The sequence below is a fragment of the Elaeis guineensis genome, chromosome 12 (genome assembly GCF_000442705.2).
Source record: "Elaeis guineensis isolate ETL-2024a chromosome 12, EG11, whole genome shotgun sequence".
Taxonomy (NCBI): domain Eukaryota; kingdom Viridiplantae; phylum Streptophyta; class Magnoliopsida; order Arecales; family Arecaceae; genus Elaeis; species Elaeis guineensis.
Genome location: NC_026004.2, coordinates 5,513,122 through 5,528,858, shown reverse-complemented (window position 1 = coordinate 5,528,858; position 15,737 = coordinate 5,513,122). Strand labels below are relative to the sequence as shown.

At 37.6% G+C, this 15,737-nt stretch overlaps 1 protein-coding gene across 1 annotated transcript; it reads left to right on the top strand.

The window, feature by feature from the left end:
• The first annotated feature begins 7,310 nt into the window (after nt 1-7,310).
• LOC105054855 (chlorophyllase-1) lies at nt 7,311-9,102 on the top strand. The gene is made up of 2 exons (XM_010936471.3): nt 7,311-7,679; nt 8,237-9,102. Exons 1-2 carry the CDS (start codon nt 7,422-7,424, stop codon nt 8,900-8,902), a joined length of 924 nt encoding a protein of 307 aa, XP_010934773.1. The 5' UTR covers nt 7,311-7,421; the 3' UTR covers nt 8,903-9,102.
• Nucleotides 9,103-15,737: the final 6,635 nt, after the last annotated feature.

The following is a 15,737-nucleotide window of genomic DNA, read 5'->3' as shown; positions in this document are numbered from 1 at the left end:
GCATAACAAATCAATATGTAATTTCATGAAATCATAATCATACTGTCAATCATATATAAAAGTCAATTCATCATAATTTTCAATTATGCTTTTCTTCTTAAATTCATCAATTTCTTAAATTCTTCTTACCAACCATAACTATGACCACATTATCCCTGTGGCAGGGTCATAATACCGCGTATCTGCTTGCGGTGGGCTGCGAATCATCTGGCAGCCAAGTCCTTTGGAACCGCTGGTCGAGCTGGCGGTTTTGTCGCTGGTCTATCTGGCGACATGTCGCTGGTCTCACTGGCGACATAAATCCTCAGGACAGTCAATTGCCAACGTATATGCCCCCATTGGCGGAGTCCTCAACACAGTCAGATTGTCAATTTCATATTGTCTTCCAATTCATATATTATTTTCAAGAATAATAAAATTAATTGATATTCGAGTCAAATCAATTATAACGTTCTTTGAGATCATATATCATCATAATAATTGCTCCACAAATAACTTCAATCATAAATAATTTTCTACAATTAACTTTCATCATAAATAATTTTCAACAATTATTTTAATAAATAATTACAATCGCAAGCATGCATAAATTTATTTAATTCATAATTTACCAGATAAATTCAGTAAAAATAAACATTACTTACCTCTTTCATCTTAGATCTTTAGACTTCGTTAGAAGAATCAGCTAATCCTATTTAAAATATTCAAATCATTATCAAATTCTATTCCATAAATATAACAAGATTAAATCATAAGGAAAGAGGACTGTTGTCCGGATGTGTCGAACCATCCAGATACCAGGGCAAATTCAGGATCTCTGATCTGAGGGTCAGATTCAAGTGACTTGATCAAGAAATCGTGAGGCACAGATCGAATTAAAGTCAAGATCAATCAATAGGGTTCTTTAATAATAAATTTGAAAGATCTTTGATACGATCAGATGAGGTTGACATACAGCACGAATATCAAAGCAACTTCAGATCATCTTGATAGAGTCAATATAAGCTTCTAAAAGATGAAGGCATGACTCGATACAGGATTCATAGATCTTTTTTTAGAGAGAGAAAGTCGATCATGAGAGAGAAAGTAGAGAGAGAAAGTGGAGAGAGAATCTTCGTATCCTTTAAAAGTGACAATCATGATTGAGATCATCAGAGATCATATCAAGGTGACTTAATATAGATTGACCATGATTGATTTTATCAATTTCGAAAAAGAATCGGATCAGAATCCGATCTACTGCACGAATTTCGGAGCAGTCTCAGATCATCATATTTTTATCTCAAGTTTACCCTAGGGTCTGTGATGCAATAAGAGAGAGAATGACCCTAGAAAGACGAAATCCATAAAAAGAGATAAAAGGTCTAGAGAGAGAAAATAGGAAAAAAATCTAGAGAGAGAAAATGAAGAGAGAAAGAGAGAGAAGAGAGAGAAAGAGGGAGAAAGAGGGGAGAGAGGAAATTTTTCTCTTTTTTTATGTATTTTTTTTTATTTTGTATTTTCTTTTCTTTTCTTTTTCTTTTTTTCCTTTTTCTTTTTCTTTTTCTTTTTCCTTTTCTTTTTCTTTTTCTTTTTTTTTTTTTCCCCGTAGCCTTCTTTGGCCGGAACAGGGGAGGACTAGAAGGACGTTGCCCGTGGTCCGGCGGGCTGTGGCGGCACGACCGGTGGTCCGACAGCGACGACCGACGGCGATGGAGCCGGAGATGGCCGGCGGCGAGGATCGGCCAGTGGGAAATTAGAAAAAAAATGAAAAAACAGGGGACCGCCCCTTTCCTTGAATTTTCTCTGGTCATTGGCCGATCACCGGCGGCCATGACCTTCGGAGAAGATAGGTAGAGGGTTGGGGGTCCAAACCTGGGGTGCGGCGCCATGGACGGCGGCGCTGGTGGCCGGAAAAGGGAGGGAGATGGCTCGGCCGAACAGAGCAAAACATGATCTTGGATCTTTGTGGATTTTTCGACGAACCCGACGGCCGGCGAGGGTGCACGAAGCCATGAGAAGGAGGGGAAGGAAGAGAGGAAGGAGGGCCGGGGCTTACCTTCGACTTCGGTGAGGTTTCCGACGAGAAATCGCGGCGAGCACAGATCGAGGGGTCGCGGCTTCAAACGGAAAAATCGGAGAAAAATCTCCGGCAATCGGCGGCGACTGAAGGGTCTACCCATAGAGGAGAGGGGAAGGGTTCTTATAGAGCTCGTCCTAGGGTCTTTCAATGGCCCTAGGACTCCGATTCTTGATCGGAGAAGAGGAAGACTCCGATCGGGAGTCTTCCTGCTCTGTTTTTCTTTCTTTTTCTTTTTTTTTTTTTTTGTTTAATGGGCTTAGTGGGCTTTGTGAGCTGGTTTTGGGCCCAATTGGGCCGAATTATCACAATAGGAATCCATGCTGGTGGCTGACGAAACTCTAGAATTGGTGAATATATATTAAACTAACATCAATCTCCACGAGGCCACGTGCATGCATCGTGAGGGTGCACGTTAGCTCATAAGCATTTGCTAGTTCTTGAAATTTTGGATTGAACCATGGATCTCTTATATGATTTAGCCGCAATGATTAGAGTTAATTAAGGCAGGCGTGTTTTGAGATTGTTGTTCTAGTCTAAGCTATTCAAGTAGATAAGGCCGGGCTTGGTTGTTTAGCCACGATTTAATCTTGGATTGATGAGTTTCCTTACGTTACAATACCATTCCATGTCATAACACCTGTGAAAACTTGGTTAGCATGGAGAGATATGGGGAAGGGAGGAATTGAAGATGAAGTAGTTGGAGCTAAGATTTAGGTTCTCAAGATATCGTCCTATATATCATAGCAGAACTGTCTCGCTAGTATCTCAATGCCCTGATTAAGATAACTTGGAATATCATCTATCCCAAATATCGAAACAGGATGGGACAGAAGTTCATCATGAAAAAATCAAAATAATCTTGTCTCACAAAATTTAAAACCTTGGTTGGAGTAAAAGAGAATGCTTTAAAGCTTCAAGGCGATGGGAGCAGTAAAGGGATGATGTGGATGTAATACTTGACAGTGGAGGGGACACGCCTGATGCAAATTGGACTGTCAAGACTTAGAGCCAATGGATCGGAGTCGCTCTGGATTTTTTGTCACCCATCTTTTTTAGAGTCTGTTCTTTTGTGGATAAATATCATAAAAAAGTTGATCAACTTTCTCATTGATCAACTTACCTATGTTCTCACGATTTTTGAGATGAATAAGTTAGTTTCCTATAGGTAGCATTTATCCATAAAATGAAAAAAAAAAAATTTACCCATCTAAGAGGTAGCTAAATCATTTTTCTATCAATCGAAAAAGTAAACCATTTAATTCATTCCTAATATATCCTTAACTATATAATAATATAATATAATATTTATATAAGATACTATAATAATATAATATATTATACTATATTATTAATATAATAATATATTATATATTATATTTTATTAATATAAGATATTAATATAATATTGTAATGTAATATATTATATTATCATAATGTATAACAATAAAATAATATAATATGCTAATATTTGATATTATAATATAATAATATAACAATATAATATAATATGTTATAATAAAATAAAATAATATATAATAATAAATTATATTATATCACATGTTTATATAATATTATAATAATATAATAATAAAGTATAATATATTATAATACACTATAATATATTATATATTAATATTTATAATATATTATTTTATATTATTATATATAATAATATTATATAATATAATATATTATATTATATTAATGTATAACAATAAAATAATATAATATATTAATATTTTATACCATAATATTATAAATAATAATATAATAATATAATATACTACTATATTATATGATAATATATTATAATGATATAATATATAATAATAAAATATAATAATTATATAATATATTATAATAATATAACAATATAATATATTTTTATATATTATATATATTAATATAATGTAATATATTATATTATATAATAATATATTATGATATAATAATATAACAATATATTATATTATTTTATATATATTTATAAAATACTATAATAATAATATAATATGTTTTATATATAATAGTATATATTAATATATTATATTATATTATACTTTATTATTATATATAATAATATTATATATTATATTATATTATACTATTATAAAATATTAATATAATATAATATATAATAATATTTATATAATAAAAGATATTATGAAAAATATAAATAGATGATAGCAACATATCTAGAAAAATAATAGTACAAAAGAACATGGGTTATAGATTTTCAAACATTTTTTAATACATAAAAGAATATGGATAAATTATTTTTCTATCTAAATGGTGTCTGAAAAATATTTATCCAGAAAAATATAATTTTCTAAGTAAATCTTTTACCCGCAAATAGGACAGAAATTGGATCGGGTTGGACCGGGCCGTACCTCTACCTGAGCCGGGCTCGAAAAGAATTTTTAGGCTTCAAGCCGAGCTTAGGCATGATTATTTTAGGAGAAAACAGGCCCGAACCTGGTCCAAGCCCAATTGAGCCAACTCGAGCCCACCCTTATCACCTCCCACCTTTCCGACATCGCCTCCTCCCCCGCCTCCTTGACCTCCTCCCCCACCTCCTCGATCTCGCGATTGATGCCATCGGAACTCTCACCTCACCGGATTCCACCCCAATGCCTTTAGATCTTTGAAGAAGTTTGGGATCATTAGTGGCTCCTCCACATCGACGACGGTCGGCACAGGACACAAAACCCTCCTCCCCAACGCATCCCCCAGCGCCACCACCAAACCCACTGGAGATGAATTCGCCGCAACGGATGGACAAAGGCGAGATGGGGAAGATCGAGAGATGGCGGATAGACGAAGACGGCGGCAGACAGATGAGGGCTAAGGCGAAGACGGTGATGGGGGAGACTGAAGGCGGCGATGGGGGAGACTGGAGGGAGACCGAAGGCGACGATAGGGGAGACTGGAGATGAATCTGCGATGGCAGACGAACGAAGGCGAGATGGGGAAGATCGAAAAATGGCGTATAGATGAAGGCGGTGGCAGATAGATGAGAGCTAGAGCGAAGGCGGTGATGGGGGAGACTGGAGGGAGACCGAAGGGCTAGGACAAAAGCGGCGACAGTTTGCCCAAATTTGAAGACGAAGAACTGCGGTGTCGGTGTCATTTCAAGCTCATGTGTCAAACCTAGTGCCAAGTCTAATTTAAATTAGGTGGTTAAGCTTAGCCATCTTTAACATTTAGATCTTGACTTGGGCCTAAATGTTGGACTAAAATCAGGCTAGCAATCGGGCTCGGACTCAAGTTGGGCCTGGACCGAGCCAATGATAGGCCGGAACCCGTCCCGAAAATAAAGCAGACTCTATATCTTAACCCAAATCTGATTTGATTATATTCAGGCCTAATCTGAAGTATCCGACCCACAGTCGAGCCGGTCCGAATCTATTTTCAATCTTACCCGCGGAAGAACGACCCTTAATTCTTGAGTCACGCGGCTCAAACTGGTTTGACCGGTGTTTTGTGTTTTTAACATTTTTTGGTCTTCGTTTAGTACTTGGTTGAGGTTCTACAGGTCAAGCTCGTCAACTGGCCTGATTTTTAAGCACCAGTCCCAATAAATGTGGAGATAAGCATACTAAACGTTTTCGCTAAGTTTGCTTTTGCAGCTGATCTCAATGCAGCAAAATTAAACCAATCACTTACAAGAAAAATATCATCAGACATTTTTGTTTGATAGGATCGAGGTTTCAATTCTTTCAGAAGAAGAGCAGCGAAGACTAGCATCTTAGGTTTTGGAACTTCTGCTCATTAGATTTTTAGATTATTCAAAGAGAATTAAAAAAAAAGACATCATTATATGCACATGACCATTTAAAAAATGCCAGAGCTATAATTTTGATTTATAAAATATGATCGTTTTGTTGGACAAGCAGCATTCAAAAAGAAATTCTTGAATAGACTTGTCTACCACGTGCTATATACAAAACCAATAAAAAGGTGCCACAACAGCATTCAGCAGTGTTGAATGATTAAATGGAACATTTTGATGTGGTTATAAAATTAAACAGCCACGTATTGAGCTGGTTAAAAATTTCTTAAATTCAAAATATTAATATGACATATTTTCATTAATTTTATCTACAGCATATTGATTGAGTCAATCCAAAAAATTTTTGTCTTCAACGGTGGAGTCGCAAGAAGAAAGATGAATCATTCTTTGGCGCAAAGGGAGCAACCACCATCCTTCACTGCTGTAACGTTGCTTTCGGTCAATAAAGGATGTGCACCACCAGTGGAGAGAGAAAAAAAAAACTCGCTTTCCACATGTTGGCCACCAGCTGTCAACAATGCAACATGAATGGAAATGCCTCTCTCGGATTCTCCCAATCCTACGGACCAAATTAGGTTGGCCTCTCCTCCACGCAAGTAGCAGTGCAATGGTTTCTTCTAACCAAATAACAAATGAAGAAAATGGCGTGTGGGAAACGCAGATAGGAACGGGTTATGAAATTTCTTGTGGCAAGGGATTAATTGGTTGGATAGCCCATTTCCAAGATAGGAGAGCTAAAAATCATAATCCTCTATGGTGCAAAGGACGCATCGTCGAGGATCCAAACTTGATCTCTTTCTATTGCATGGCTGCTGCGATTAGATGGGCCATACTTAGTATCATGAAATGTGCTGCCTGTGCATCGCATGGTACTTGGTTAATCACAATTAATTATCTTGTACATGTGGATGGCTATGATTGGAAGACTGATTTCCTTCTATTCATGTTTGAACTGGGAAATATCCTAACCGCAGCACGACACCATTTATTTAGAGGGACCAATTAAAATTCATCGATTTATTTAAACCAGATAAGATAGAGAAAAGAATGGTGGTTGAAAAATGGATGTGGAAACTAGGTTATGAACCATAAATGGCAAATCCCATTGAAAGTTTTGGTGATTACGGATAATATTAAAAAGGAAAATGCTAAAGATATATAGGAGACCGTGTACTGCACCATTAATCCTCAACTAACACATCAACAGGGTAAATTACGCAGTGCTGTTCCATCCAAAACAAAAAAAAAAAATTACGCAGTGCTGTGATAGGTAATCATGCAAATAAATTAGCACAGATAATTTTTACCGAGCACTGGGCACTACATGCGCTTACTACGCGTATCCCAGAAGTTGCACCCGCGTTTTCAACAACGTGATTATACCAGTCTACAGGAAAACTAGTCCAACTCAAGAGGAAACGAGCTCCAAGCATCCGCTTTGAACGCAGTTGGGGAAGTTTGAATTGCCGATTCCTGGACTTGAGCACTCCCTCTTCTATAAATTGGCTGCATTCCTCCTCCCACGACATCAAGTCCCGTGCTCCAGAGCGAGAGAGAGAGAGAAAGATGGCCTCCGAGATTATTAACAAGCCGTCAGCAACGGCTGTCTCAGTATTTGATTACGGGAAGCTATATGTGGATACGATCCCAGTGAAGCAAGGTGATGAATCCTCTCCACCAAAGGATATTCTGGTAGTCTCTCCTAAGGTTGCCGGGACCTACACGGTTGTTCTCTTCATCCAGGGTTACCTTCTCTCTAACACATACTATACCCAGCTCCTGCAACATGTTGCCTCTCATGGATTCATTGTGGTTGCACCACAGGTATATATGTACAGCCTTCAAATTCTCACCGTTGCTGCAAATTTTTAGACAGAAGACGTCCATGTGCAGTTTTTTATTTTTCTTTTTAATTCATAACAGAAATTGTTGGTTCCCCCTAGATTCACTGTCTCTAGCTAATTTCACATTTAATTCCTATTGACTCGGAATCTTTACTTCGCGGTCCTTGATTTCAATTGCCATTTCATAATTAGTCCATGATCTATCGTAAAAAAAATTCTAAGTTTGATTTAAACGGGAGATCAATATTATGCAAAAGCATGCCTATGTCTCAAGGACTAGAAACAGCAGTGAAACAATGGATGTTAGATATTAAGAATGCGAGTGGACAGGTGTGATTTTCTTCTCTTCTTTTTTTTTTTTTTTTTTTGGCTTATTTTTAAATAAAAAAGATCTTTTTACAGAGAGTAAGAAAGAGAGCCGTTTGAGATTTTTCTAGTTCATGCATGTGGAAATTAATTTATGAAATATCTCAAGTACACCTATATATCAGACTTGGGAAGTCTCTTCTAAGAGTTGTTTTGTCTGTTGTTTCTCAGTCCATCGTCCTATCACCTTACTCCGAAGAAGACATCACCTCGGCAGCTGCCGTCACCAACTGGCTACCTGCTGGGCTCCAATCCGTGCTCCCCACCGGAGTCGAACCCAACCTTGACAAGCTTGCTCTAGCCGGACACAGCAGAGGTGGCCATGCAGCCTTCTCTCTGGCACTTGGCCATGCGGAAACCAAGCTAAAATTCTCTCTACTAATGGGTATCGACCCTGTGGCTGGACCTAGCAAGTGTTGCCAAATCCCTCCTAAAATCCTCACCTACAAGCCCTCCTCCTTTGAACTAGAGATCCCGGTCTTGGTGATGGGGACCGGGCTGGGATCGGAACAAAAAAATATACTTTTCCCTCCTTGTGCACCAGATGGAGTTAACCATAAGGAGTTCTACAATGAGTGCAAGCCACCATGCTACCATATTGTGGTCACGGACTATGGTCATCTGGATATGTTAAATGATACTGCTCCCAAGATTACCAAGTGTGTGTGCAAGAATGGGACTAACTGTAGAGAGATCATGAGGAAGACTACTGGGGGGATTATGACTGCGTTTTTAAAGGCTTATTTGCTAGATCTGGAAGGAGATCTCAAGGCTATAGTGGATGATCCTCAGTTTGCCCCAACTAAGCTTTACCCAGTTTCTTACCGTCTGGAATGAGCAGCTTTCAGTTTACCCAAGAAGTGATTCTGCCGTATTTTTGAAGTTATGGTCTCTGCAGGAAGAGGAAGCTAGAATTTGTGCGTTAAATTATGCCTGAATGCATATATCTAAAATTGTGGTAAAGCATGCATGTTGGAAGTCGAAAGCTTTTTCCCTGTTATTATTGTTAATACTAATTTTGTTATTGTTTCTTCGCACTGTAAGTTTGATTCTGTGTGTGCTTATGCACGTTGGCGGTGCAAGAGTTTTTCCCCGTTATTATTTATTGGATGTCTGACCAGGACTTCATCTTTCAGGACCTTTTCAGTACCACATGATGCAGCAGAAAGAAAAATAAAATAAAATAAAAATAATCAAAATATGTGAATCGGCCACAAAAGGACTCTCCTCCATGGGGCATGCAAACTTCACTATGAAAAAAAAATTTACAAGAGGAGATCTCTTCCTTAACTTTCATAAATCTAATTTCTCTCTCCTAAAGTTCTCCCTCACAAAAGCTCTCGCTCTTGGAAAACCCTCTTGAACCTCTGAAGCGACCGGCATCCGCTGTCCAAGAGTCTCCTGCTCCTTCTCTCTCAGCGACCTCGCGCCTCACTCTTCTTCTCGGGTTCTAATTCATTTTCCGCATGAAGCCTTCCCGCATCCACAGCAGAAAATCGAACCACACACACACAATTCACTGTTCTCGGGCCTTTATAGGCCTTAAACAAGGGTTAGATTAGGATTAGGAATCCTAATCAAGCCCAAACAAACACCAGATCAAGCCTCAAGCAATTGGATCAAGACCGGGATGTCCCTGGGTCGTTCGATCACAATCGATCCATGGAATAGTACCGTAGACCATACGAAATGCCTGGAAAATGCCCAAGCGGTCCACGCGGTCCGCCATGGATGGCTCGATCCACGATGGATCGGGGTACAGGCCCAGACATAGCGCCTGGGCCTGGGCCGGCCGGCACGCGCCGGCCAGGACCGCGCCCGCGCCAGGCGTCGGGCGCCTGGGCCCGAGCCGCGCCCGCACGTGGGCTGGGCCGCGCGCCTAAGCCATGCGCCCCGTGCGTTGGCCCCACCTGGGCCGCGCTCCGCCGCCTACGACCGCGCCGCCACTGCTCTACCGGCCCACCGCCGGCCGCCGGTGGTCCTCCACCGTCTCGGGTCTCATGCCGACTTTAAAAGCTCGTATCTCCTCCATCCCGGCTTCATTTGAGGTGATCTTGGTCTCGTTGGACTCCATTTTTCACCACGGACCATGCTGTGGGCTCAATGTGGACTGAATCTTGAGACGTCAAATTCTAACAATCTCCACTTTGACTCGATATTCGGTCTCCTCCTAACTCCGAAAGCTTCTGGATCTCCTCGCCCCCATGCCCTGGGGCAATCGCTTGCTGATCATGGATGGGCAAACATGGGAGTCGAGCCAAGCCGCTCGATCCCATCTTCGTCGCATGCTATGCTCCTCCTGACCTGAGACCTGCTCGGGGCATCATCCTGCAGTAATAGAAATCTCACTTTGCGATGTCGCCTCTCATCCTCCCGAGTCTCCTGTCTCATGCCCGATCCACCTCTATCTGGAGCTCCACCTCGCTCTGGGCTCCTCCTGGCTCCCGAAGCTACTCCTCGCACTGGGCTCCTCGCACAATCCTATCGCCGTGTAGCACACTTAGGATTCCTCCACTAGCTATCATCCTGTAGCCTCTTGAATCCAGTCTGCTAAGTAAGATAAGATTTTGTCTGAAATCGAGTATGTATCGGACCTCCCCCAATCTCCTCACTGCACCATCATGTGTCCTCCAGCTGACCATCCCGATACCTCTGATCGCATAGCTCGATCCATCTAGCAGATATACAATGTCCTCACTGTTCTTCAGAGAGTCAAAATGCTCTTCTCTGCAACATACATGATAGAGGCATGCAGAATCTAATATCTACTGCTGGGAAGAAGTAGATGTTGCTCCATGAATTGATTTTGATGATTATAAAATATTTGAAGGGGTTACTAATGATTTTGACTTGAAAAAAGATTTATTGTATTTCAGAGGTAAAATCGTCATTTTATCAAATTCTGATTCGAAAGCCTCAAGAGAAAGAACAGAAGATTTGTGATCTATTGGAGGCAATTTCATATTTTTTGGATGTATATTTTGAGAGAAAATCAAGTTTAAAGAAAATGATCAATTCCTAGATCGACCCCTGTCAAAAAGAGCTGAACGGCATGCTATTTTTGACTGGCACACCCAAAGGAGACGATCCTAAGGTCGACCCCTATGCCCAGGGGTTGACCTCTGTTGTCTGAGCAAGCTAAAGATACAGAACAATCATTTTTTGTCCTGCGCCACAGAGATCGACCCTCGTGATAGAAAATCTCCGTAACAATTAGTTTTAAGCATGTTTTGGCCATATTTAATGCTCATTTAAAGCTCTCCAACGGCTCTAAACCTGTCCAGATTTTTCTCCAGCATCTATTAAAGATATAAAGACACTTAAAGGAGAAAAAAAGAAAAGAGATTTAAGCATTCATTTCAGCCCTAAGCAAAAAGCCCTCTTCAAGCAAAAGAAGCTTTTATTTCAAGTTCACCAACCCCTCAAGAGCTCATTCAAGTCTTCAACAATCTTGAGAAAAATCAGAAAAGCTTCCTCCTTGTTGTGTAAAGTGTACTTAAAGTTTTATTTACTCATTAAAGGAGCTAAACTTATATTTCTTTCTCATTAACTCTTATACTATGTTTCTGTCTTGATCTTTAGTTTTGGAAGGGTTCCAAAACTTGGATAGGTTGATCCGAACCTTGAATCGGATTGTATTGAGTTGGCTTGTACCCAGAAAATAAGTGTTCTAGTTTGGGATAGCTAGAGTCAGAGGTACCGACGTTGTATTCTTGTTGAATACATTTTAGTAGATTTAAATTCTCAAGTAGGAGCTTGGAGAGTGGATGTAGGTTTAAGATTGGCACCGAACTACTATAAACATTGATTGTTTGTGGTGTGCTTACTTGCTCTCTATCTAAATTTTTTTATTTTCTTACATTCTTGCATCTCATTTCTACATTTTGCTTAAATCACTTACTACATATAACTTGCTTATTATTACTTAATCCTTGTGGTTTTAAATTAACTTTAAAATTTCAAAAACTCAATTCACCTCCCCCTCTTAGGTTGCATAGCTGTGCAACAAGTGGTATCAGAGCTCGATGCTCAAGTCCTACTTTGATTTAACCATCAAAGAGCTAAAGATCTATGGCAACTCAAGTTGAAGCTTCACTAGCCGAGGGGCAATCTACAAACCGACCTCTACTTTTCAATGGGTCAAACTATACCTATTGGAAAGCTTGGATGAAAATTTTTATTCAAGCACTTAACTATGATATGTAGAGTATCATAGTTAATAGACCACACACCCACTAAGATAATTGATGGTGTAGAATCAACCAAATCCGAAAGAGAATGAGATGAAATTAACAAGAAAATGGCTCAACTCAATACTAAAGCCATGAATATTTTATATTGTGCTTTAGATGCTAATGAATTTAATCATATTTCAATATGCATGTCGGCTAAGAAAATATGGGATAGGTTAGAAGTAACACATGAAGGCACTAATCAAGTTAAGGAATCAAAAATTAACATGCTTGTGCACAAATATGAACTCTTTAAAATGGAGCATGATGAATCAATAACTGAAATATTTATTCATTTTACGGATATTATTAATGATCCAAAAAGTCTTGATAAGTCTTATTCTAATAGCAATCTAGTGAAAAAAATTCTTAGGTCTTTACCAAGGACTTGGGAGGCCAAAGTGACCGCAATCCAAGAAGCCAAAAATCTGAATGTTTTATCCTTCGAGGAACTTCTAGGATCGCTAATGACACACGAGCTAAGCATGAAACAACATCAAGAAGAAGATGTCAAGAAGAAGAGGACAATCATCCTCAAATCCACTGCTCAACTCGATGAGAAATCCGATGAAACAGAAAATGAAGAGCAAGATGAAGAAATAGCCCTCATCACTAGAAAGTTTAAAAGATTTTTGAAGAAAAAAAATAAGGGATGAGGAAGATGCCACATACAAAAGAGGAGTATAGCAAGGAGAAGGATAAGGAGCAGCCCCTTATTTATTATGAATGTAAGAAGCCGAGGCACTTTAGATCCTAATGTCCACAACCTAAGAAGGGCCTCAAGAAGTACAAGAAAAAGGCTATGGTGGCTATATGGAGTGATAGTGATGAGTCAAGCTCCGAAGAAGAAGATTCACATAAACAAGCCAACTTGTGCCTTATGGCACATAAAAATGAGGTAAACGCTGAAACTTCTAATGACTTTACTTTTGAAGAACTTCAAGAAGTATTTTATGATCTAGTTGATGATCTAAAGAAGTTAGGAGTAAAGAACAAAGAATTGAAATCAAAAAATCAATCTTTACTAAAAGAAAATGAGATTATTTCAAATAAAAAATTGATCTTGACACAAAAAAATTTGAACTTGAAAAATGAAATTGCTAAGTTAAAAACTATGGTAGAAAAGTTCACTCTAAGTTCAAATAAACTTCAAATGATACTTGATAATCAAAAGACCGTTTATGATAAAGCCAGTCTCGGCTATAACCCTTTAAAGAAATAAAAATTTCTGAAAAATATCTTTATGAACTCATCAAGCAACTAGTTTTCAAATATTACTTGCTTTAGATGTGGTAAAGTATGACACAAATCCTATACATATTTCTCTAGCAAATCTGAAAATTCTAATGTGAAGAAAATATGGGTTCCAAAAGGAACCATTGTGACTAACCAAAAAGGACCCAAGAAAACTTGGGTACCTAAAGTCAAAATTTGATTTTTGTATGTAGATGTGTCTGGCATCTCAAGGAACAAATCAAAAATAGTATTTTGATAGCGGGTGCTCAAGATACATGATCGATGATGAATCTCAATTCATCACACTTGATGCAAAAGATGGAGGGATGGTCATCTTTGGAGATAATAGCAAAGGAAAGATCATCGGTATAGGTAACATTGGTATCACACCCTCAAAGTATATTAAAAATATTTTATTAGTAAATAGTTTGAAATATAATCTATTAAGCATTAGTCAATTCTGTGACAAAGGGTATAAAGTTATTTTTGAATCTTCATTATGCATAGTAACTAGTCCCAATGATGAAGGCATTAAATTTGTTGGGCATAGACATGGTAATATTTATATGGTAAATTTCAATGATCTTTCCAAGATAAACATTCAATGCCTAGTAGTCTTGAATGTCAAAATTAATGAAACTAGTTGGCTTTGGCATCGTAGGCTTGCACATATTAGCATGCATTCACTTTCAAATCTTATTAAAAAGAAATTGGTTATCGGTTTACCTAAATTAAATTTTAAAAATGATAGAATTTGTGATGTATGCCAACTAGGTAAAAAATAAAAATCTTATTCAAATCTAAAAATATTATTTCAACTTCTAGGCCATTAGAATTATTGCACATGAATTTATTTGGACCCACTAGAACTATTAGTTTAGGTGAAAAATGATATAGGATTGTAATTATTGATAATTTCTCTCGTTTTACATGGGTTTTCTTTTTGACACATAAGGATGAAACTTTTCATGTGTTCTCAAAATTTTATCGAAAAATTACTAATAAAAAAAAATTTTCAATTCAAAATATTCGAAGTGATCATGAAACCAAATTTGAAAATCAAGATTTTGAAAAGTTTTGTGATAAAAAAGACATTGACCACAACTTTTCAGCACCTAGGACATCCCAACAAAATAGAATAGTAGAAAGAAAAATAGAATCCTTGAAGAAATGGTACGTACCATGCTATGTGAAAGCAACCTCCCAAGATACTTTTGGACGGAAGTAATTAACACGGCATGTTATATTTTAAACCATGCTTTAATTAGACCAATTCTAAAGAAAACACCTTATGAGCTTTAGAAAGGAAGAAAACCAAACATTGCATTCTTTCATATTTTTGGTTGCCAATGTTTTGTTTTGAACAATGATAAAAAGAGATTAGAAAATTTTGATACAAAATTGGATGAAGCTATTTTTCTTAGTTACTCTTCTTTCAGTAAAGCTTTTAGAGTTTTCAACAAAAATACTTTAGTAGTAGAGGAGTCAATACATGTTATTTTTTATGAGACTAATGATCTTCCTTCAAGGAAGAGTGAAGGTATTGATGATGCAGATCTTCTTATAGAAGGGATGAAGGAGCTCACCTAAAAGACTCAACAATTCAAAATGAAGAAGAACATGAAAACAAACAAGAAGATGAAGGTGAAGAACAATAAGAACAACTTCAAGGTACTAATAATCTGCCCAAAGAATGGAGGTGTGATCACAATCACCCCAAAGAATTAATCATTGGTGATCCTACATAACGAGTAAGAACTCATTCTTCACTTAAAGATGCATACAATCATTTTGTATTTATTTCTCATTTTGAACCTAAAATCATAGATGAAGCTGAAAAAGATTATAATTGGATAAATACAATGCAAGAGAAACTTAATTAATTCAAAAGAAATAATGTATAGACTTTAGTATCAAGACCTAAAAATTATCCAGTAATTGGCACAAAATAGGTATATAGGAATAAATTGGATGAGCATGGAAATGTAATTAGGAATAAAGCAAGATTGTTTGCAAAGGGTTATAATCAAGAAGAGAGAATTGATTTTGATAAGACCTTAGCACCTATTGCTAGATTAGAAGCAATTAGACTTTTACATGCATATACATGCTTTATGAATTTTAAGTTATTCTAAATGGATATCAAAAGTACTTTTCTAAATGGTTATATTACTGAAGAAGTATATGTAGAACAACCCCTCGAT

What these genes read in the sequence shown, in the direction of transcription:
- LOC105054855 (XM_010936471.3), top strand. Translation starts at nt 7,422, where the DNA reads ATGGCCTCCGAGATTATTAACAAGCCGTCAGCAACGGCTGTCTCAGTA. An exon ending in TCATTGTGGTTGCACCACAG is followed by an intron (nt 7,680 to 8,236) that starts GTATATATGTAC and finishes GTTGTTTCTCAG; the next exon opens with TCCATCGTCCTATCACCTTA.